The following is a 25745-nucleotide window of genomic DNA, read 5'->3' on the forward strand; positions in this document are numbered from 1 at the left end:
TAAAATCACTGGATGTCAGCAGTGGAAGCACTCTCCTAAATCTGTGACAGAACCACATGACTCTTTTCTCTCAACCTCCTCTGCTTTTCACAATCTTTCAGGATCATCCTTCTCAATTAAAAGCCCAAGTCAGAATTCAGCTTATATTGTTTTAAACTATTTGACACCAAGTCTCCCCTCAAAAGGCAGACAATTATATGCTCATAATTCATGAGCACAATTATCCACTAATCCTAAGTAACACTGTTCTTCACAATCTTCACTTGAAAATTACGTATATAAAGCACTGGAAAGGCAAATTTAAAAGGAAAAAAAGGGAACAATTATTTTTCTACTTAGAACAATACAATGTATTACCAATGTATTCCTTAGCTGTGATTAAATCACTTAAAGTATTTAAAACTAAAGAGTTTTTGATTACTGCAATGTTTGGGATGAGCTAGTAGATTATAAATAAATACTAAAGCTATGTGTTGCACATGACAGACGTGACTACAGAAGACATCATATCTATTGGTTTTCCTCTTTTAGATGTTTTAGTTCAATCCCAGTGTCTATATAAAAGAAGTCTTTCAGTTCAGTAGGAGGTTTGCTCTCTGAAAAATAGGAAACAGGGTATTAGCAGCCTCCAGGACTCCAAGGAATGGAACAATTTCAACTTTCACTTTAGTCAATGGAAATTATGGCTAGATGGATGACAGTAAACAGCATGCAGAATCAGTTTTAAAAGTTGCTGCAAACAACTGCCACCTATTTTCTTACCACAGAAAATCAGCAGGATGCATCTCATGAGTAATTCACTTCAGCGGTAGCAAATATTCGCGAAATGTTTCCAATTAATTCGATTTAGGTTGTCATAAAATTGAAAAATAAAATACATCAAAATTTGCACAAGACTCAATGAACATTTGAAGATAGTGTCAACTTGCACACATAACCTTTCCACCATTACAGCACTTAATAGTATAATGCATTTTGCAATTACTGAAGTAAAAATTTATATTGCACTGAAATAAATGTCTTGTAAAAAGCCAGTTATAAATTGCTTTGGTCTATTTGTAGCTTAATGTATCACCAAAATACAGAAAAATTATCAGGAAACCTGATAGTTTAAATGTGATTGTCAAAAAGAACGTGTATTTACTTATAAACACATTTTCTTTGTATATGGTATTATCACTTAAAAGAATACGCTTAATAATAATAAATAAATGCTTTATTCAATTAAATTAGTGCAATCTTATCTTCACTCTGTTAAAATCAACTTTGAAAAGAGTTTGGTCCTGTTGGGTCCTACTTGCTAGTGATATGTAGAGCCTTCTTTTACATTTTATGACAATTTGAACACATTACAATCAAACCACCCAAAAACTAATAGAAATTAAGAAAACAACAGACAGACTGGCTAACCAATAACATTCCACGCTTGACATCGTATATGAGCTCCATTGTCTAACTGAAAATATTACTTGAAAATTAAAAAAATCTTTCCTGAAAACTGTAGACTGAGGAAGTGTTAGTAGAAATAACAAGAAAATAGAAAGAAAACCAACAAATCATTGTATTCAAAATGCTAGTCAGTCATTTCCAACAGGCGTTGCCTCTTCACTCCATTATTGCTTTTTGTATTTCAGAATTTCTATCATTCTAATCTTCTTAGAGAAATATGGTTCTTCATCTTGATAAATCTCCAATAAAACAAAAATATTATCTCCTTTGTTAGAGCAAAGGAAATAATATAGTCTATACAGCTGGTGGTCCTACATAGCCTGTCAATGTCCTAATACACTGATTGGTTCTTCTTTAACAGATGGACTGAGTTTCTGAAACAGTGTCAGAATATGGAAAGTTCTGAGGTGGTTTCTACTCTTTTTGTTAACGATGTGATATTTACAACAACAAACAAACTCCTGACTTAGCTTCACCTCCGTTTGCGTAACCTCTGGAATCTACTCTGTTAGGATCATTCAGTTCTTCAAACAGTCCCGTTTCAATAATTTCTTCCTGCCAGGCTATAGGGACAGCACCTGTTGCAAACTTTTTGAAAAACTTCTTATCTTTGTCATCAAACTCAATTCCTCGTATTTCAGAGAAGTCAGCAATGTCTGCAACATCTTTGGCATAGACAACTGATGGATCTGGCACAAATGGAGGGTCAACAAGGTTTGCCTCTAGCCTGTGGAAATTTATTGTTTTGAAGAAACCATGTTTTCTTGGGTCATCATCTTCATTTCTGCAATAAAGCAAAAGTTTGTTAATCAGTATGATGTTTTGCTCTCAGATAGATACAGGTGTGTCTTTGTGTTGTATACGTGAGAGTATTTTAAAGTAAGGAGAGAAAGATATATATATATATAAAAAATGCAATGCTATTCATTTTTTCATAACCAAAGAATGCTGCATTGCACAATATAAGCAAAGCTGAGAAGGACAAAACATCCTGATCCCATTATTCATTACTCTGCCTCTCAGGGTGAATCAGTCCAGGCAAGGTGCCATGCAAGAGTTGCAGTGCTGCTTCTGGCAGCACACTGAGATACCCATATACAAAGATACACTTTAACCAGAACTGAAGGTATAGCAAGATGGGGAGGGGGAGTATCAGATTTACTGTCCAACAATGAAAGTCCAATGGTTGGCTCTATATTAACTAGGATAAGAATATCTATTCAACTCTAGACTGTGGTACATTGGGTCAATACATCTACAGACTGACTCTGAGGAACAACAGTGAATACGAAACTAGTGACAAATGACATTTCTGGTTTTATCTTAATTCAAAGCAGCTACGCATTTACATAATAAAACTCAGTTATGTCACTCTAATAAACACTCCAAGTTTTAGTGTTTTGTTTTAGTGTCACTCTAATAACCACTCCTATAAATGAACAAAGATTTTAAGCAAAAGATTCACAAATTATTACATTAGCAAAAGTATGTGTGCCATACTGTCACAAACATAATCCTTTATTAATATTGTTAAAACCCAGTAATAAAATCCAGAAAGGACTAAAATAATTGTAAATACATATTTTAAGTACATCTTACGAAAAACAACTGCAGACCTCAGAGTCAACTTTTGCTGTAAAAGAAACAGTGAATTGTTTTATTGTAGACCCATAGAGAGACTTGTAGGATATTCTGATGATAAGAATAATCTGGTGTGCTCATTAAAGCACGACCAAGGACCACACCTTTTGAACTGCGCCTCTAGCATTAAGGCATGCAAAGTTTGAGTTTTGAATTCTAATGAAAGGAGGTGCAGAGAGGGCCGCTGTATTTTCTACACCTATGCATTCTTTTTTTAATGTATTTATGGATGCACTGGTCTTGAAAATGGTAACATAGGAAAAAAAATTTGTCTGGTTTTTGGCCTCAGAAAATGGCAGTTGCTAACACGTGGCTTTTTACTTTTCCCACTTCCGTACAAAATCATATACGTAGCAAAGTGTAAGCCCTCATGTATTTCTAGATAATGCTCTATGAACAAAATGTAATGCATACCTTTGGCAAGTCTTTTTATCCTTGCAAATGTGTAGAAGCACCATATAGAAGAAGTAGATTTGTGTGACTACAGAAGATCTTCATTTTTTAAGACCTCATACCATGTATGTAGAACAGCTCCTCCAGCTTGCCCTGCTGCCAGTTCCTCATAAGCTGTCCTGCCATGCTTCCAGCCTGCCTTAGTGCTATCCAGGCACAGCTGAGATGAAGCTACCAGCTGCCCTTTTCATCTCCCTTGTTAGAAAATTTTCATTTTGTGCTTCTGCTGCCTGGTTCTTCTGAGCAGGTCACCACAAGCCACTAACCACTGTACATCACCATGACCAGGATGCTAAATCACAACCTGAAGAATGATAGATGCTGCCATCCGGGCACCCAGGGCAATGAAACAATGACGTTTTCAACCCAAAGGAGCCATATGAACACAATTATGACTGTATAGATTAAGGCAACAGGGATCATGACCTCTGCATATGCATAGTCTTGCAAAGCCATCTCCTAACTTAACTAGCTAGTGATAACCAAGTACTTTAGCAGCCCTCGAGCGTGATGTTATTTATTTACATTCCATGTTAGCCTGAAGTGCATTAGAGTTGCTGTTCAAATTAACTAGTGTCCTGAGAACACTGGTGGACTAGTAGCGCTGACAATCCTACTGGGCAGATGCACTCCCAAAAATTTCACTTTATTTTGCTTTTCCTTTCTTTAACATAAACCAAAAAGCACTAGAAGCTGGTGAAGGCTCCAGAATGGATTGCTGCAGTGTTTCTCCTCCTGATGTATTTTCTGACACCAGCAAAACCATAAAAAGTTTAAAAAAATAAAGCTCCAGGAACGCCATCTACTGGAACCAACTGAGGCATCTTCCAGCTAGCTGGAAATGAACTTGAGCTCTTCCTGTGTGAACTGCATGTTTACGTAACTTAAATAGAAAGAGCAAATGAACTCATCTAAACTCTGTCAATTTTGTATTCCTCCATTAAAAACAAAAAAAAAACCAAACAAAAAAACCCCCCAACACTTTACAGATTTGGGATTTGAGGTGTCAATCCCAAAAAGCTTGAGTGGAGAAAAAGGGTTACATCTTTCCTGAGTTAGCTAGTGACATTGAGTCTTCAATAAAAGAGTGGAGTATTTTAAAGAGTCAGGTGTACAAAGTAAAGCTGTCCTTGAGAAGCTTTAACTTATGCAACAGGCACTTATGTAGATAACCCAAGGTCTTGCTGTCCTTAGTAGAATTACAGTACTAATCTTTACATAAGGATGAGCTGTCCTGAATAGTATCGCCCTGTTTAAGAGGTACACGCAGGCTTTTATTCCATATCATGCCTAGGCATGGTATACATCCTATCGTTTTCCTTCTCTAAGTATGGAACATAAGAGTAAGAATATCTTAAATAGCAGAAAATTTAAAATAATCTGTGCAATTACCTTTCTGTGTACATTTCTCCCATTGCTGAGAAATAATGAAACCCTAAGCAGACAGAATGATTGTAAACGATTCCCTTGGCAAAGGGAATGTGGTTACAGTAAGTGAACAGCCTGTTGCTGGTTTTGCTTCAGACTTGCTGAATGAACTTGACCAAGTCACTCAGAATCTCTAAATTTCATTTTCCCCTACTCTGAAATGTGTTTCCTTCACAACATGCTGTAAGACTAAATGTCTGCAAAGCATGCTGACTTGTCAGGTAGAATGCTCTAAATGTTTTTTATTAAATTTATTTTTAAAATAAGCTTTTTAAACATATTACAAATAATACGGATTTTGTATCAAACATACTCCGTGTGCTGTTGAAAATATTTTTTTTCTGCAGCCTTGTGGAGTTGTTGGGAAAACTCCTGAGGCACAAAGAGTAGTTGTCTTCATTTAGCACTAGAATAATAAGAATATGTACATTAATGATATATTACCTTTCATTGAAGTTAATTCTTTCATGCAAATGTGTAACTAACATTTTGAAAAACTGTTCCACGTTGTTATGAATTATAAATTTAGAAGACTATCTGTGCATTTTCATTAAGTCCCTGTGTCTATTCCACCTTTAGATTGGAAAAGCACCTGACATGTATTTGTAATCATAGGTGATTCAAATCATGGTGTATTCTAAAGACAGGTACTATCAGTTTCCTATTTGTTTCTTACATTTTTATTATATTTCTTTTATTTTGTCTATACTGCAAATGCAGATCACCAATCTGTCTCATTAAAAATGCAATGAATGATTGATTGATTTAGATATATATGTACACACACACACACCAGAGGGATCAGAGATATTACAAGTTAAATATTACAATGCTTATCTTCCTAATTTTCTTATTGAACAGTTACTTGAAATTGCTAAGTCAGGGACACATCCATCAGTCTTTATCAACCCAAAGCCACGTCTGAAGTCCCCAAAAATGTTTTGCTTTACAAGAATTTGTGCCTAATATTCTTTTCCTCCCTTTTCTCCCTGGGATGAGTCAGGAAGACCAGAACCTCTACAAGATTTTTTTAAAGCACTTGAGCAAAGCAGAGGGGTTAAGATTTCTTCAATAAGAAGCCACTGATGCAGCCTTGCAAGTCAGGTATCTGCAGGGAAGAGAATCCACATTGCAGATTTGGACTTTTGCCCACATCATTCCAGTAAGTGATACAGCCTAAGATACTGCATTCAGTCTGCATTAGCATAGATGCAGGTATCTACTTGAATATCCTTTACCTTTAGGAAAGAAAATGCAAGAGAAATGGGCTGCTCCCTTCTCCCGAAACTATATAGAGTCTAACCCCACAAAATACCAAGAAGGGAACTCCTATGAGTAGTCTGAGGTAAGGATGGACATTCACACTATTGCAACAAAATTCCTTATTTCCATATTATCTTCAAAACTTTCCACCTCTCTCTTCCTAGAAGTGAAAGGGAAAATTCAGTACTCTGTAGAAAGTCAAGATCTAACCTAATTTTGTGTAATACATAAAATAATAATATTGTTTGCAGCTTTAGTCTGGCTTTTACTGAGTTTGAGAAGTAAGGCATACCTGCTTCCTAAACGATTCTCTGTTTTCTTAGCCAAAAACAGTCGGCAAATATCTTTCGCTTCCTCTGTAAAGCTGGCATGTTCAAATTTCACCTCATCTTCCAGAGTTCTTCTTTTAACCTCATCCTTACCGACCTTTTCTTTGAAATCCTTGAATGGTGTTCGCCCAGCAACCATCTCATAAATACTACACCCCATAGCAAACCAGTCCACAGGATAGCTGTAATCTTCCTCCTTCAGGATTTCTGGAGCCATATAACCATTTGTCCCAGCCTATTGTAAACATAAAGACAGATTTACTATACAATGTCAGTAATGAAATGCATCCAATTAAACAGACTAGTCTATAATTCTTCCAAAATATTAGTAATACAATTGACATATTTTGTATCTAGAAACTCCATATAACTGATTTTTTTTTTCCTAGAAACTCTGAGGTATAGCTCTGTTTTAGCACATGGACGGTATCTGTCTTTAAACATCTTAGCATACGGGAAAACTGTCTTAAGTATGCTCTTCAAAGGTGGAAATGCCTATGCAATTTCTACCTAAATGTGGTTTCTTTTAAAATTAATGTTTAGCTTGCTTTCTTGTTCTGTATTAATTTTTTTCCTGTTGAAGAAAGTGTTGTCGGGTTTGTCCTGTAAACAAAACTAGCAATCAATTTGAAATGATTAAAAAAAGACAAAACTCAGACAATCACCGATTCCCTCCCCATTCAATGGTTATAACTGGTCCAACACAGGGGTCTGCTGCCAATGAGAAAATTCTCATCAAGCCAGTAGATAAGCTGCATGAGGAAGTTCTCATCCACACTCCCTGTTGGTTTCTGGAAGGAATTACTACCATCAAGGGCCAAGAAAAACTCTTAAAACCATTCTAAGAAAGTAAACCTATGAAAATTATAATTAGAAAATTACAGGCGTTCAAGTGAAAGAACGAGTTTGTATTTTGTAACTGAAAAAAGCTCACTGAATGAAGACTACTACTATACGCAGCACTAATGGACCCTTGCCCAAGAGAAGAAATGACCGCTCTTTGAGAGGGAAATCTGCCCGCTTCCTTCCCAGATCAGGCCTGGCACACTCCCCTTGGGGGACAGATTGCACAGTGTTCAAAATAGCTCCTGCTGCCTCTGTCTCGAGGGAGCCGATTCACCTGGGAGGGAAGAGAGGAGGGCAACCTCTCTCCATACACTTTCTGCTGCACTCTTACATGACTGAGGATGCGAGATTTCAATCAAAACAGCATTCCCTCAGCCGACCCAACATTTCCTGCTGCATCTGATGCCGTATCCTATATATTTACCAGATTCAGCTAACAGCGGTAACTATAGAAGAGGTTCAAGCAACTTCTGACGTATCTTTTTGAAATACTAGGACTGATGTATTAGTAGTATTACAATTTAAAATGAAAAATTATGTTGTGCAAAATCCCACTAAAGGTTATTCAAGATGGTCATTATTGCTGCTACCAAAACACAGGTAGTGACAGAGCTTCACTTCAAAGCAAAACAGTTAGAAAAACGTAACTAGAACTAGAGCTCATTTGTGCATATTATATTTGTAAAAAGCACAGGCTCAACACATGAATTTTATTTTACAGGGTTTGGGTAACTCCTCTAATTTTTACAACTTTAGGCACAGTATTTCTGAGCCAGGTCTTCCTATAAACTTTAGCTCATGCCACTACACATTATGGCATATACTCTACCGTAAACAATGTGTGCAAGAGGGAACATCTTAGCATCAATTACAACATAAGTCTAAAGGACAGCAAATGAAATCCAGTTTGTTTTCCCTCTTTGTATTTTTTTTACTTTTAGGGATATAGAGCAAAATCCTCCATTTGGTTGAAAAACAGAAATAAGATGAGAAGAACAAAAATATCAGCCAGGTTGGAAGAAAAAAAACAAAAAGAAGTTTAAAAGTGAACTGTTGTGTCACTCACTAAAAAAGTGCAGAAGATCCATATGGGCACAGAAGTACAGAGGAGCCATATGGGCAATGCAGCAGCTGACATCATTCCACATGTAATTTGTACTGTTTGCATTAAATTTCTCTAAGTAAAAGTTAATATTGAGAGATACCCTGACAGTATTACATTTTCATGTATGATTACTGCTCCATTCAGAAAGAGGGACAAGTGCTCAAATACGGACCACAGAACCCCAGATCCATCTGGCCTCAGATCATGAAACCTGGAAGGGAGTGGAGGGGTTGAGAGCAGTAGAGAAAATTTGGTACAAAAGGATGCCCACAGAGTTCATTGCGGGTTACTGAACACAGACACTAAATAGGCTTCTGGAATATTTTTTGTCTTTTTTTTTTTTTTCCTTCTCCTTCTGGGAAGCAATAAACATTCTTATTTTTACTGAGATGAAGCTGGGGCACTAATGCCTTGAAGAACTGATGAGTCATATCATCGTCAAAATGTATCCTGACAGCACAGTATGGTCCTTCCGATAAGACATTACTTTGCTGCAACTTAGCATCATCATACAGGAACTGGAAAAATCTGACATGCAAGTCAGAATTCTGTGATAATAAATGTGTCTCAAGGCAGTTCCTTTCAGACTGCCTCTTTCCTTCCACTTGTGTTCTCTTCTTCCAAGGTTGTTTTTTCAAAAGGAATAGTTGCCAAGTAACTTCAGTCTCTTCCATGTGCACCTTCCACATAACCTTCAGTAAGTCACACCATACAGAACACCATGCTTTGACATGGTACTCATGTTTCTCAAGAACAGAGAAAGCAAGACCATAATCACAGACCAGAAAGACTGTATGACCACAATTTAATAGAAAATAGAGATGGACCAACAACAGCTTCCTTTCAGACTGAAGTGCAAGATGGGGTTACTGTGAACAAGAATTACACTTCAAAATTCTAAATTAGTAGCACTGAAATCTTTTGAGCTGTTGTTATTGACTTGATCCAGCTCAATCTGAGAGAAGTCTAGAAACATATATTGTTCCTCTGGTGTGTCAAACCATTCCAATTCAGAATTTTATGACAGCTGTTTTTCTCATGGAATTTCATAAAAAAATTGAACCTGATCTTAAAACAAATCTCTCCCAATCCTAAAGCTTTTCTACGATTCATAATGAAGGAACAGGCTGAGAAGCAGGAATCTAAACCTAATCTCATAACCCCTGAGACTCAAAACCCACTGAAATATCACCATTTTATAGCAGAAACAAACACATTTCACAAGTAGTCAGCAGTGATGATTAAGGGGGAAGAAACACATGAACAAGCAGGGGGAAGAAATACGTAGGTCTCTGCAATCATTATCAAAACAGGAATTTGAAGAAAGCAAGAAAAGAGCTTACATTTTAGTCTCTTCCACCTACTTCTACATGTGTGGAGCTTTGGCAAAATCATTTGGGAAGAAAGATGATCATTTGGGAAGAAAGATGACAAAGTCCTAAGCATTTGCTGTATCAGGGAACACAAAAAAAGGAATTATTTAACCTCTGGAACTGCAAGAACATACATCTTTCAAATAAAGATTTAATTCTATCTTTGGGGAGTAGACAGCATTAGAGGAAAGCTAAAACCTAACATTGCTGCACTAATCATTATGGAGAACAAGATGTCAAAAATCAGATCATCTTTCACGGAAAAGAGATCCTGTGGCAACATGAAAGGCAGCCTCAATGACTCAGGGGAGGTTTATTGAAGCAGGTAAAACAGAAGGTTAGTGAAGGGAGTTTTAAACTGTACAACTCTCACTAGCAGTAGTGAGATTTGAGTAGCAAAAAAATAGTGTATTAGATAGCAAATGTATCCACCGATTCCCAAAGCCAAACTGAAACAGAGTAATGAGTTAAGTTACTCTCTGCAGGCCAAGAGGTAAATAAATATACTGTAAATTTTACTCAAATGTAAACAGGAAAGAAAAAGGACAGAGACCAAAGGAATTAAAAGATACCACAAAAAAGATAAATGCATCATTTTTGAGGAGGAGTCTATTTTCCACAGGCTGGTATTGAATATTTAATTCAGTTAGGATTATCTGACCATGCCTCAGAATGGATACCTGTAAGTATGGGTTACTGGTATATCTATCACACAAAAAAATCATTAGGTTTGTAATTGTAATTTTGTAATTGTTTTCACTCAGTACAATTTATAAGTAACTTCAGAAGTTGTGTATTAACTGAAAAACACTTTTTCTTACTAGATCTTATTGTATATGGATAAATTCCACTCTTTTAATGGAAACAGGGAAACTGAAAAAAAAACATACTCAGAAAGTTGAATTCCTTTGTTGTCATCTCTACACTACTAGGATGTGCATTGGGTTTTGACCAAGACTAAGACCAAGCACATTATTTTCTTCTTTTCTGTAGCATTCCTGATAAGACCAGGAACCATTTGAACATACCTGTTGACTGCTCAAGTGATCTTACAGAGACACATAAACACATGGAATTACCCCTTCACTGACCTGGAAGCATCTAATGGGACACAATAAAAAAAAAAAAAAATCACAAAGGAGCCAAAGAATGTTATATTATCCCAACTTTTTTAAAGAAAGCAGAAATCATATGCCATTGCAGAGGCACGCAACTTTGAAGTGTAGTCAGTGCAACACTAGGTATTTTTTGCTTGCTTTCCATCTAAAACTGTCTTTTGTGATGATGAGCAGGATGCCTTACTTGCATATGTGGTTTGAAATATAAAAATAGTCATTAAATTTCAGTCAATTAAATTTTAATTTACTTGCTTTTGAAAAGGGTTAACAGATCTACTTCTTCCTTTATTTCTCTATCTTGAGAACAACCCAAAATCCAATTTTTCAATAATCCTCTGAAACGTAATGACCAAATGCTGTCCTTGGATACATTAGTGAAGAAGTTCTGCTAAGTGGAATTGTTGCTTTGAGTGTGGTTTGACAGGACATAGTAGAAATGACTCATCTGAAATTATACAAATATTTCTTTTGTGAAATGTGATCCTGCATAAATTTTTAAAAGGTCACATAATTATAATCTTTTAATAATACAAGATGTGATCCTGAGAAGCACTAAGTGCACTCAGTTCCCAGTACAGTCAATGGGTACTTGGCACACCACAGCTTCGAGCAGAATGAGGCCCACGGTATAAGTACACTCATACAACCTATTCAGACTGCAGTCCTGAGAAAGGAAAGTCCCTTGAACACTGCCATTACCCCAGCTTCTGGCAGATGCAGGGGAGAAAGACACAGAACCCTCTGGAGCATTCACCAGCACAGGAACAGGCAAATGAGGAGAAACGGGATTTAGATCTCTCTACCTTTTCCCACAGATCTCTGCAAAACAAACTCAACTGATATCACAAACCAAACAGTAAAGCAAATCAGAATGTCTATCTTTTGTTTGCCATGGCACAAGAACTGTTGAACAGAGGAAAAAAAACAAGCTGAGTTTAGCTCTATCAGCTGTTTCCTGGGGTTCAGTCCTTCCTTCCTCCAAGGGGTGCCACTGCCTGCTTTGTTCTCTTGTCCAGCTGTTCCTCCACTCCTTCAGCAATGCCCTTAATAGACCCTGCAGGAATGCAGGAACAAACCACAGAAAACTATTCTCTGCACACAAGCTAATAGGCCCTAGATGTAAAGCAGAACAACTGATCTGCCTCTGTCACTCACTTTACAATCTTCATTTTTCTCCCAAGAGCCACTGTGAGGAGGAATGGAGCGTAATTTAAATGAGTCACACAGAATTGCAGTTCCTCCACACTTTCTCACCACATGTTCATACAGTAACAAGAAGCCAGTTGATGAAATGAATAGGCAACTATGTTTGAAAAGAAAATAAAATCAAATCCAATTAGGACAAAAGGCACCCTTGAAAAGTCTCACAGAACAAAGATTTTGCTCTAGTTTTAATGCTTAACAAAGGGAAGGACCTTATGATGGGATGGTCTATCATAAATTGATGGGCTACTGATTCAGAAGAACACAAGGACTGTTCAGAGTACCAGGAAAAGATAATGAGAAAGACTGTATAGGAGCTTAAGAGCTACTGAATCCCACATGCTTACACAAAATTCAAGACCAAAGTTTTTTTCATTTTCACATAGGAACTTAATTTTAACAGGGAAAGCTGTCTGCCTTTAAAAACCCACACAGATAAAAGCACAAAAGGGACAAAACAAATTTCTGCTATATTAGAAAAAAAGGAAACAAAATTGCCTCAGGGTCCAAAGTCACTAGCTGGAGTAGTAAAAAACTCCACCAATGGTTCCTACTCTTTCAAGCCTGGACATCAGTGGTCCTTGAAACCAAGAAGCTGCACAAATGAAAGAGAAAGCCTCTTCTGTGGTAGTAAGGGCAGGCAGCCTCTGTGCTCACACTTGAGAAGAGAAATAGACACAGCTATAGCATGTTTTCCAGTTTAGTTTCATGCTATATGAAGATCAAAGGGATAAATGGCTTGAGGAAGCAGAGTCCAGTAACTGGGCACCAATTTTAACTTTGGACTCTAGAGCATGTCCCTGCTTTCCTCCTGTGTGATCATGCGTAAATCACTGTCTTTGCCTCAGATCCCTACTGGAGTCACAGTTTGCTAACATCCCCACTTTGGTGAAGTGTCATCAGAAGAAATATGCATTCATGGGCATTGAAGCACTCAGACATTACAGGGATGGAGCATATCGGACAAGCAAAACACTTAGGACAGACTCATAACCACACAACTAGAATTCAAGAATTATCAGGGTTCTCTAGTCTTCCTGTAACATGACTTTCCCTTTAATTTCCCTTTAAATCTCTCCTGACCATTTCCCATCTATAAAGTTGGAATAATAATACTTCACTTCAGAGATGTTTATGGTTTTATTATTTAATGACCACAGAAAATTCCATAAACAATATTGATAAAGGAGAAAATTCTCCATCTACTTAGCTCTGTATATATTTTATGAAGCTCTTTATAATGAATGCAAATACAGTAATCATAGCACAATGCATAGGTGGCTTTCTCAAAAAGGGGACATCAAAGAGAAATTCTGTATCCAACACCAGTGTGACTGAGGAAACAAGACTGCAAGGTGCCCTGAGAAGGGTATTGGCCCTCCAATGTAGGTATAGCCCCTGTAGGTTAAGTAGTGCGAATGACAATGATGCCTGGATGGTTACTGTCTATCACTGAAACTCACAGGATTTCATCCACCTTATCTTAGTCAGGATTATGACTAATGTTGGAGATACAATTCTTTTACATGTAAATCCAGGAAGATGGGTACTGGCTGCAACAGACCAAAGGCCCATATGGCCAGTTTACTATGTGTGAATTGGCCAAAAAATAGGGAAGACTACAAGAACCTGGTGTGTACATTGATACTTCTCTAATACTTTCCTAGACTCCAACTGTTTGCAGTTCAAGGGCTTCCAGAGACAGAAATGGTTTCTCTAAACAATGTTGTCTTCCATCAATTGTCCACTCTCCCCCTGAACCTGGATAAATTTTTAGACCCTCTAAGATCCTTTGCAGGAGTCCTGCAGCTTAACTACACATTGTGCTAAGAACAACCTCCACATATTTTGAACCTGCTACCTTCCACCAGCAGATTTTAAACTTGAACACTGAGCAAAAACAAGGCCACAGTTTTCACTTGCTTGTATCTGTAATTTCAGGATTTTCTTTTGTCTTCATAAAAAAGTCATTATACATTTGTTAACTGAAACTACTCATCACAGTAAGCGGAATGTCACATGTGGTCCAATAAGAGAAGTACTACATTCCTCACCATCCCGTAGCTTACAGTTACTGCAATACTGCTTCTGGTCAAAGCCGTCAAATCAACAGTTCAAATTATCAGCCAAATGTTGCATTTCTTACCCAATAAAGTAAAAACACCTTTGACAATGTTGAACCAACAAGTGGCCCACTAGATGATTTACCAAACAGATCATTCCAGAATGTGTATTATTTTTTATAATAAATAATGAGCCTCAAGAGACAAAGGGACTGAACAGTAGTATTTAGGACTTACATGCATTTTTCATATTCAAAGAGCTAATTAAACTTTCTACCAGCTCTAGGAACTTGATAAGGAATCTTATCTCTTGCTTTTTTATAGAACATGCTACAGCACTAATTAACTGTGAGATTAAACTGAATGAAGAACAAGGTTAAAAGTCATGCAAAGAGACCAATTTTAAAGGGCTCCCATGTCTTTTCCCAGGCAGAAAAACATGTCTCATGGGAGGCACGTCCTTTGTAGCAAAAGCATTTCATGGGACACATTGCATCCTCATAATTTTAGATGACTACAGTACCCTTTCTGCCATCTCCAAAACTGCAGGAGGCAGAATGATCCCACAAAATCATTTTTGCTCCCTTCACTCTCATGATCATGGCATTCACAGTGGATAAGGTTGCATTCTGTAAGGTATATGTTTCAGAGATTAAAAAAAATCTGAAATACCTGTCATGATGACACACTTCATAACTGTGATTATCAAAATTTCTAAGAACAAAGTTCTGCTAGTAAAACGTAACGAATTTTACATGTCATACTTAAAAATGCATAAGCAGAATGGTGGTTTCAAAACTGTAGAATAGCAGCAAGTCACTCTAATCCTGAGCAAATGAGGGGCTGTCATTTTTCAAAGTGCAAAGGAAGAATAAATTTTTACAGAATCTTATCCAATAAGAATGCCATGTGATAATGACCAAAGGTCAACCATAGAATAGCTTGCTGAGTTATTTTTTATTTCACAAGTCTAAACCCTCCTCCCGCTTCTCAACTGCCTTGAAATTAAACTGCAAGTTTCAGGAACATCTAAATAGATTTCCTTCTGTTTTCCTAAGAAATAGAATCTTATAATAAACAAACATACAGGAGGGCAAAAGGACATTTTGAGTAAGATTTTAACCAAAACATGTTTTTCCTATAAAAATATTATGATGTCCTTCAAATATATAAAACATAGCACAGGAAAACTATGAAGATGCCTGAAACCTCTGAAGATATGAATGCACTTTTATAAATACTACAAAAATACATTTGTCTTATTTTTCACAGTTGTTATGTCAATATTTAAGCTCTCTGGCTTACATGCATCTGCACAAAAGTACTTCACAGTTTACATGCAACAGTTGCTTTGCACAAAAGCCATACCCAGTAAGGGTAGAAAGTTCTTCCCGAAATAAACAGCAAATATGTACTGACTTCTGGGAAAATGGAATTAAGTTCCTCTATATTTTGATATGCGGAGGATATGAGGGTACTAAACAGAAAAACATGCTTACTTTTCTCACAACCATTCTCAGGAAATTAAGTGGTATTACTCTTTTGGATAAGGGCAGGAGCATTTGACTCACATAAAACAAGTAAATTTTGAGTTGTATGAGGAAAAGTTGTAGAGACTTCAAGAAAAAGGATGCCAGGTCAAACTGTTCAAGTGGAGAAACCTGGAATGGAGGGTCCTTATTTCTGTCATATGCAAAAAGAACTAGTTCCAGAATCAATCAAGTGAGTACATAACTAGACAAAACATTTTGCCTGTGCAAAAGCCATCTTTGCAGGCTCTCAGTTTCTCCTTGTTGCTCATTTCAATTATGTAAGATAAAGAGAGTATCACATCTAAAAAGGCGTAATTTTAAGATACAATCTAGTTTATTCACGGTATGATCGACACCGATGCTACAGGCACATTTGTGTGAAAAGTCATAATGATATTTCCTGAAGTCCTGAATAATTATATTACCACTGGCAAGGAGTTTATTTCTGTTTCCACTGATGTCATTAAGAACTCTGTCTGAGTAAGTGTGCATATACACATTTCTAGGTAGATTGCACAGGTACATGTATGTACCACTAGAAGATCCCATATAATTCATATTTGTTTCATGAAGAAAAAATATATTTTAAGTAACTTTCAGTTGCCTTCTACATCTTTTATTTCCAAGACACTTATTGTTCAAACTTGCGCATTTTTTGTGGGATAGCTCCATTCTAAAGCCAGCTAGCACTTCACAAATACGAATCAGCACACCTTAGTGAAATTAAAGTTTTCTAAACTCTGTAATTATTACTGTATCAATTACTTACAACTGCCTATATACGTTCAAAATAACATTCACATAGAAAGCCAGATGATTCTACTTGCTGCTTTAGCAATTGAAAAGAAAGGGGAAAAACTAAGGCTAGGTATCCAACTCTTTCTAGACCTTTGTAAGGAGCATTGTTTCTGAAAGTAGGGTATTTTTATTTATAATAGTTACATACAATTGGTATAGAGCACACAAATATTTCTCAAAAGGAGTATATGTGATGACAATACTTAAAGGATACCAAGGCTACTTCTTCAATTAGTATTAGTACTAATAGTACTAATTAGTACTTCAATTAGTACTTCTTCAATAAGTATTAAACCATCTGCTGCACAATGCTCTTTCTGCAGCATGAACACTCATTACTTTATAAGACCACATTAGTCACCCACCTAAAATTCAAAAAACCTTTTCACCCACAAAGAAAATAATCTTTGGCTGGTAAACAGTACATAAACATTATAGTTTCCTAGAAATCTTCACCAAAAACTTGGAAAATGTCTAAAATGGGAACTTGTTAACTAGCTTATCACTTGTGCCATGTGATAACCTAATCACCTAACAAGATTTACAAAATGGATTAATGGATCCTCCAGCTGATGTATGGGTGATGTGCATTGATTCATACATGAGAGGCTAGGAATTTTTTTGATGCTTTGAGAGCAGAACAGATTTATCTTTAATGGCTTGTACGCTCATGAGAGGTGTACAAAACTTTCAGAATGCATCAAAATACTGACTTTTTTTGCAATCTCTAATAAAATACATACACAGATAAATCGATATATCATATACTATTCAACCCTGTATAAGGAACAATGAAAGTCATTACATGATGTTTCTACTTCATAATATATAGCAAAAAAAGAGACATAGGGAAAAACTGCTGCTTTGTTTGACTGTCTACGATGTATTAAGAGACATTTTCATACCAGCATAGTTACAGTCAAACACATGGAGATGAACATTTTTTTAAGCAGGTGCCTAAGATCAGATGTCTACTCCACATGTTTACTTGGTTCCTCCTGATATATAAAAGGTATGGAAGCATCTTCTATTTTATTTTGCTTATTCACAAGGAAGATCCACTTAACACCTGAAGAGCTAGAGAGATCATGAAAAGATTAGCACTCAGGAAGAAAAACCTGAATCGCAGAGTGAGTTTTTTAGACAGTTGTTGAAAAACCTTTCATTATTTTATTTCATCTTTAGCATCTATTCAGTTCACACCTGCAGAAAACAATCTGGAGGAAAGCGCTCTGTATTAAAAAAGGCACCATTCTGCTTCTTCATTTAAGAGTATGAGACTAAAACAGGATCTCCATACTCAGAATTAATACAATCTCATAATAAAAGCAGCTTTACTGAATACAAGGCTAGCTTGCATTGTAGAAATCTGTTCAATGTGAGTAAACTGTTAAAATATGACCCAGAAAAGCATGTTGCTTTTTTCCCTCTGAAACAGTACTTCAGCAAAACAAGGAATTCAACAGTTGCTACTACTAATGTTTCTAAGATGAAAAACAAGAAATAAAATGAAAGATTAAACAACTCAAGCTCACACACTTTCAGTAGACAGCAGAAAAAAAAGAAAAAAAAATCCAACTTTTTTTTTAAATATATCACCTTACAAAAAGACCACAACAGATGCAATTTAAAAAATTATTTCTACCTTACATTTACCGAATAAACTATCTTAATTCTTCATAATATGTGTAAGACTGGCTAAGTAAAATTTATCTTAACAGATGAAATAAATGACCATCAACTGTACCAGACAGCCAAACCATGGCTTCATTTGGTACTAGGGATATTAGTTAATTACTTTCAGGCAGTAGAATGACTTACGAATATGATTAAAGCGAAGTTAGGCATTATTCTCACGGTGCAATAGAACAGTATTTTAAGCATGGTATTGAAGAACCAGGTCATAAGAGAGGGTTACAAGGTTACAAGGCTTTAAAGTCAGAACTGCTGGAGACATGAATGAAGTTCAACATATTACAACATCCACCAAAACAGAAGGATTCTTTGCAAATGGATAAATAAATTGAAATGAAAAGGTGTTATGTTATAGATCAGTAGTATTTTGCCTATAATTAGTGACTGAAAATTGTAAGCTTTAACTTGTCAGTTCAGACCATCATCCAAAATCTAGAAACAGCTTTATGATGTTAGGCACTTCACTCAGATACACAGTACAGTGCAGATTTGGCCTGTTTCTGCTTAGCTTATAACGTTGCCCTTATAAAACTGTGTCCACAAAATGGTGCAACTGATTAAATTTAAATTTAATAAATCTGTCGTGGAGCCATGTATCTTTTTTGGGGAAAAAAAAACAACAAAACCCCCAACCAAATCTATAGAAATATCTTCTCTCAACATTTTTTTAAAGTGATTTTAATTTGGTAGTCATAGTCAAAAAGCATGCTATGATACAAACTTTCTGCTAGTTTTAAGTCACAATGTAACTGTAATTAGAAAGCAAAAATTAATTTAACAGCACCATTTTTATTTTATTACGGGGGTACATGGATAAGCCTAATGCAACAAATTTTGTAAAAGCGTTTTTAGGTCTTCCTGTGTACAACTTTACTATAAATAATAGTAATATCTAGCTCATATAATGGGTTTTTAGTAGTAGCTTTCAAATTACTCAAATAGGGTTAGTTTATAGAAATGCAAAATAATACTGGGAATTACTATTCATTTAACCCCTCATAGCTGATACAGAAAATGAAAAAAAAAAAAAAAAAACAACCCAACTTCTTTTTCTTCCTTCTCCTATTTCAATTTCCTGTATGAATAAAACTGCCTTTAACAGAAATTCCTTGTAACACACTACAATCGTGTAGTATATTACTCACTGCAGTTTTTGTTCTAATAAAAGCAACCATACAACTGTGAATAGTGCTTCTAAAAACAGTGAACAACAACAGAAGAAAAATCATTATAACAACTCGATGACTGTCATAGAAAGTGAGGAGGAACAACCACCTTGTCCACTACTGCCTTGAGATTCTAACCTAATACCAACAGAAGTGCTTAGATATTTCTAAATACACTTTTTCATTCTGGGTTTTTTTTTCTTCTGCCAAACCCCACATATTCACAAGTACGAAAAACTGCCCTTGGACAAAATTATTTTTTTCCCAACCATAATAACTGCATGCATCTATAACTTGCAAAGCACAGTAAGGCTTACAGCTTTGGGTTCACTGATCAAAATGCCATCTTCACAAAACAACATTCCCATTTCACTTAAATTCTATTTAAAAACCTGCCTTAGTTTTCACAGAAACTGTATTTTCATATCTAAACCACAATGCCGTCTCATTTTAAAATTACATCATATCTAAAAATACATCAGCTTCCATATTTTCTCTCACTGACAACTAAAAACACTCATAACACAAACTTTTTAAACTGCCAGAAAAAAATATATATCCTTCAAACTGCAAATTACTGCATTAAGTAACATCATCAAAAGAAATGTGTACTTCAAGCATGATGCAAAAGGTTACCAGCAGGTCCTCTCTCTTCTACTGAATTTCTACAGAGTAACATGAAAGACTTGAGGAGTTCAACATAAGGCAGTTGGACCCATTTGTAAGTTTATAAAGTTGCTTGTGTTTCTTCATATTCTTAGTGTATTTCAGACACATTCACTCATCATATACATCTTTAAGCTCCAGACACCTTGAGAGAAATACACTTTTTTCATAGTTAAGCTACCTGAACACATCTTTCTTGTGTAAACCTCATGACATTATTACAAATCTGGGTTAGTTTGGGATGACCATAGTCACAGCTGAAATGATGCACAGTCTAATTCACAAAGCAAAAAGCAGCTGCTCATCCATCTCCTTCTTCCTACACATGCACACAGCCATGCACATTTGCAAACTGTCATCAAGTCTGCTAACTTTTCAGGAATTTGTGAGGGGAGGAAGGTTGGCAATGGTTTATTGTGCAGCACCATGAACACCTGCAATACAATCACTACCATCACTTAACGAGTAATCTGGAAGAAACTGTATTCTTCTAAGAGTAAAAACTGAATACAGAAGGAGTCATATCTTTGACTGCTGCTCATTAAACAAACAAGTAATTGGTTAAATCCCTGACTATGCACTATTGCTCAAGGCATAAGGCATCTGTGTTAGCCACTCTAAAATGACTGACTCAAAAGTTTATCTTAAGAAAAACAACAGGTCAAGTTGATTTTACTCTTTCTGTGTAAGAGAAGTTATTTTACTACATATAGCATCTAGAGAGTTAATTAACCAAATCTTCTTACCACCTGTCTCTTAGAATGAAATGACCACGTAAGGTCTTTAGCAAAGAACAAATCCCAGGGAATTAACCCTTGGACTCATAATGCATTAGAAATACCTTCTCTTCCTACTGCCCATATTTCAATGAATTTGTACTCACCCTCTGAGTGATGCTTTTTCCCTCTTTGACTTGCACTGCCAATCCAAGATCAGACAGTCTGCAATTGCCGTTGTCATCCAGGAGGACGTTTTCTGGTTTCATGTCCCGGTACACAATCTTGATGGAATGGAGATGCAGAATCCCACAGGTGATCTGAGCTGAGTAATAGATGACCCTGTTCATTGCTAAACCCCTTTCTCCCACATTGTAGATGTGATACTTCAGATCCCCTCCATTCATGAGGCTCATGACAAGACACAGATGGTTTTTGCTCTCATAGGCATAAGCTAGTGTGACTATGAAAGGGCTATTGACCTTCTCCAGGATCTCTTTCTCCAGTAGTGCCATCTTCTCTCCACCTTTCTTTTTCAACCTTTTCTTATCCAGTTTCTTGCAGGCATACATCTTGCCAGTATTTTTCACCTGGATGGCACAAACCTAGAGAAGCAAGATGCACAAGGAAAGGTAATGAAGGAATTTTACACATACAGACTGAAGTATCAAGGGCAATAATAGGCAGGAACTGGGGAATTACAGATGCCTATTAGTAGCTGCTGATGCTAACTTCTGTGGCAGAGTATATAAGCAGAGAAAATAAGGAAAAAACAAGCATACAATCTGTTCTGTTCTGGACCAGTACAGGGTGGACCTTATGCAGGACACCATTAGTAGACAGGTATTAGCAAATAAAATAAACAAGGACCCATTTTCTGATCATGAGAATAAGCAGCACATACAGCTTGCATCTCTGTAGCTAAACTCTCTTCCATCTCAGAACAAGGTAGCCTCATTCATACTGTGTTTTGGGAACAGGTCTTGATCTGTGCTATTCTCTAAACCACACCTAGGAGTTATCTGGGAGCGCGTGAGCTAGCACAGGCTAAAACAGTGCCAAGGAGCAGACTAATAATTAACTATCTTGACAGTCATGCAAGCTTTTGTAAAGAAGCCTGCTTTTTTACTAGCACAGATACAGAATATGAGTAGCTCTTCACTAACAGACACCTGGAGCCTGTATTACAGTATAGATTACCAAACACAGCCTAATTTCTGGGAAACGGACAATTTGAAGGAGCAAGTTTTGGAAAACCTTAGACAATTTCTTAATCCATTGCCAAGTTCCTCTTTGCAAACCCACCTGCTGATCTTGAAAGGGGAGGGATGACCCACATCCTTCAAAGTACAGCTCTTACCTCTCCAAAGCCACCTTTGCCCAGCACTCGGAACTCATAGAAGTATTTCTCAGTTACCGGCTGCTTCTCAAAAACTTTCCATTGGAGGAATTTGTCATAGAAGGGGCTGGTCTGGAAGTCCTGGAAGGGCTTGTCTTTAAGGAAGAGTTTCGTTTCCTCCTTGGCCAGCAGCATGACATTCTCATAGTCCTTCGCAGTAGCTGCCTGGCATTTGCTGGCCAAGTCAGAGCTCATGAAAGCTAGATAGTTTTTGGAGCCTGCCTTTAGAAAATTGGTGATCATATTTTCCATGGTACTGCTCTTGACATTGTCCTCTGCCAACTCCCAGTTTGACACTTCATCCAGGAAGTCCCTAGCTACCAAATATTCTGGCACTGTCTCTAAGAAGTCTCTGAAGAATTTCTTGCCAATGGGCTGCTGCTCACAGATGCTGTCATAATCAGCAACAATGGACTGTCTAACCTCTGTGCATTGATCAATCTTGGGCAGTGAGAGGCTCTTACGTCTCTTTTGCATCTCCTTGGTGTCTCCATCTCCACTCTTCCTTGCCTGTAGATAGGCTGTGTTGGCAATCAGATTGTCAAGCCCACCCATGTCACACATCTTGGCAAGGTCTTGGGGTGGCAGAGCCTAACTGAGACAAAATGAGTAACTGGCCCAAGTGCTGTGCTGTAGCTGCCCTGCACTTCTCCCTGCTAGTGGCGTGTGTGGGCTTCTGAAAAACACCAGACTAACTGCTTTTGCATTAAATACCTCTCAAGGATTTTCACTAAGTACCTTTAGGTATATGCACCATTTGTGGAAAGTGACTGGTAAGAGGTTTCTCTGTAAGGAGCTTTGAGTTTGCTATGTATAGCTGAGGGATGACATCCTAGGCAAACCTTCTCACTGGCAGCACCAAACTCACGCAGTTCAGCGGGTGCTTTTCAGACTGGGCCCTGATAACCTTTACGTGTACCAAGATTCCCTCTGCATACACTGACCCTGGCTGCTGAGAACGTGCAAAGATTCCTGTCTGCAGTACATGCACACTCCAAACTCAGTGGCACTCTGGCCACAGTTAATAGGACAGCCTCGTATCTCCCTCCCTTGACACAGAGAACACCAATGTACTAAGAATTACATAAGTTGGGATCTGGTTTTATAAAAAGCTTTTATCACAAATCTCCCATGCCTGAAACAGAAGTTGACATAGACAAACATGAGTCATTGAGCTTTAAATTACCACACAATTCAGTGCTTTGAGCATCCACACTTCCAAAACTCAAGTTATACTCAACATCAATGACTCTGAGCTCCACAGACACTTTGTGCAAACCTTGATGCCCCATGTGGCTCTGAGCGGATTACATGCAGAGGCTAAAACCTACTGCTGGTCTAAAAATAATGATCCCTATATATGAAACAACATATAGTTCTGACTTCATCTCCGACCCACAGAAAAAAGGAAAAACACTTCAAATGACCAGCCAGATCTTGGCAAGACACTTCCATATGTTATTGTGCCTTCAGTTTATTTTCCCTGCTGAGCTTTATGACAGCAAGTGGCAGGATGAGAAGGTGGCAACAGCGTATGGCTGAGGTGGCATCAACAAAGAGACAAAGCTGATTATAATCAAGTGAAGGCAAATTCCACCTGACTTCACTCACTGGCTGCCTACCAGGAAGTCTGTGCCCCGTTTTTTCCCCAGAAGAATAAAAATCATGTGTGGCACTTACAAGGTTAAGCCCCCTTCTGCTGTGGTTCACGTCATTTGGCTGCTAAAACTTTCTTTAAATATAAGGAAGGTATTAATGGAACACGAAAAGCAGTTCCATGATTCTTCCAGTAGCAGTGGGGTCAAGCTGTACTCTTGAGGTCAAGGTCAAGTTTCCTTTTCTCTTTTTTTCACTCTCAGAGCAAGTTGAAGAGCTGAAGCACAAATGCTAAACATGAGGATTAACAACGGGCACCTCTCAGACTCCCTACAGTAAGTGCTAAGCACTTCTTGGCTGCTTTTTGTCACTCTACTACTATGTAGCATTTTCTTTTTACATCCTTAGTCCTGTCTGCATTGAATCCATTTGACGTATAACTCATGCTTATACTCTACAAAACTACATTAGAGGAGTGTTTTTCTAGCTGTGATTGAGAGGGCCATCCATCACAAACTGCTATGTGTGCAAGAGAATGTGGTGTACTCTAAAGGAGAGTATTTGAAAGTCTTGCTTGTACAGCAATCTTGGCTAATTCTGCCAGGTGAACGCAAGTATGGAGCAAGAGAAGGTTACATAAAGGGCTAAATAATGCAAACAGCAGAGTAAGCAATACTGAAAAAAGTCAAAGGAAGAAATGCAGAATTCTGCTAGCGGCTTTCCTGAAAATGGTGCCCACAGCAACATATTCCTATAATATCCCAGGTACAGAAAGGCAAGAAAGGAGGTAATAAAAGCTTTAATTTCAGGTCCTAAAATTCAGCAGGGTCTTTTTTACCTTTAGCAAAAATGCCACCTCAGCTCAAACAGTAGCAGTATGAATGGCTGGTAGCTGGGGGCATAAGGGTGAACTCAAGCTTACAACAGGCATTGATATATTCATGTCTAATCAAATAAAGAAAATACCTAATGTTTATGGGATCTGGATAAGACAGACACATGAAAAGCTCCAAAAAAACATTCTGCTCTGTTAATTAGAATCTTCCCCGATTTCTATGGAACATAAACTTTCTCTAAAAGAACGTAACTTCACAAAAAGCAAAGTGAAACAGTATCATCTTTGGACACATATTCATTACTCCAGTCACTTTTGAGAGAAGACTCTAGCTAGATTTGCTGAATTATCCAAATCTGCCCAGCATTTATTGAACAGTGGAGAAAAGTAGATCAGCATTAATCTATTAGTTAATAATGGCTATTTAAGTTAGTGTTACCTACTCATAAAACAGTATGTTTGGGTGAGAAGTAAAACTGATTTACTTTGCATGTACAAGAGGTGAACAAATTCAGGACTAAACATGGATATTTACTAAGAACTATGCTAATGGAGTAACAGGGTATGATTTGGAACAGAAGAAAATTTCTCTGGTGCAAAGCTCACTGAAAGACTGGGACTTAAGCTAATCTTCTCTAAACTCCAGAGATAATATGCAAGACATAAAATTCATTACCTTATATTCTAGGTTAACCTCTAACTACACAAATATCAGCTGCTTTTATTTCAACATTAACTTTCTTAATACCTCGTGTTAACACCTGTTTGAGCTGACACTTTGGAAAACGTTTCTACAATTATAATTCTCAGCTACTCTTATCATGCACGTGACGTGAACTGAAAGCAGGGTGAAAATTACTTCGGTACTTTCCACATTCACCTATAAACCAAAACAAAATGAAGAAAGAAGTCCTCTGATGGGACTAGATGGAATTAATAAAGGTTAGAGGATGGAGCCCGGGATCAAGTTTTGGCAGAGAAACTAGGTGGTAGATAAAATATCATTTAACTTTGACAGCTAAAAATTATTTCTACATCCAACCAGATTTTCTTTTGCAATCATTTTAGGAA

At 37.1% G+C, this 25745-nt stretch overlaps 1 protein-coding gene across 1 annotated transcript; it reads right to left on the reverse strand.

Moving 5' to 3' along the window:
• Nucleotides 1-1198: 1198 nt before the first annotated feature.
• GRK7 (G protein-coupled receptor kinase 7) lies at nucleotides 1199-25628 on the reverse strand. Its single transcript, XM_075031771.1, has 4 exons — nucleotides 22205-25628; nucleotides 21012-21449; nucleotides 6527-6798; nucleotides 1199-2233 (listed from the first exon to the last, which is right to left on the reverse strand). The coding sequence occupies exons 1-4, from the start codon at nucleotides 22805-22807 to the stop codon at nucleotides 1891-1893; spliced, it is 1656 nt and encodes a 551-aa protein (XP_074887872.1). The 5' UTR covers nucleotides 22808-25628; the 3' UTR covers nucleotides 1199-1890.
• Between the last annotated feature and the right edge of the window lie 117 nt (nucleotides 25629-25745).

The sequence above is a fragment of the Buteo buteo genome, chromosome 7 (assembly GCF_964188355.1).
Source record: "Buteo buteo chromosome 7, bButBut1.hap1.1, whole genome shotgun sequence".
NCBI lineage: Eukaryota > Metazoa > Chordata > Aves > Accipitriformes > Accipitridae > Buteo > Buteo buteo.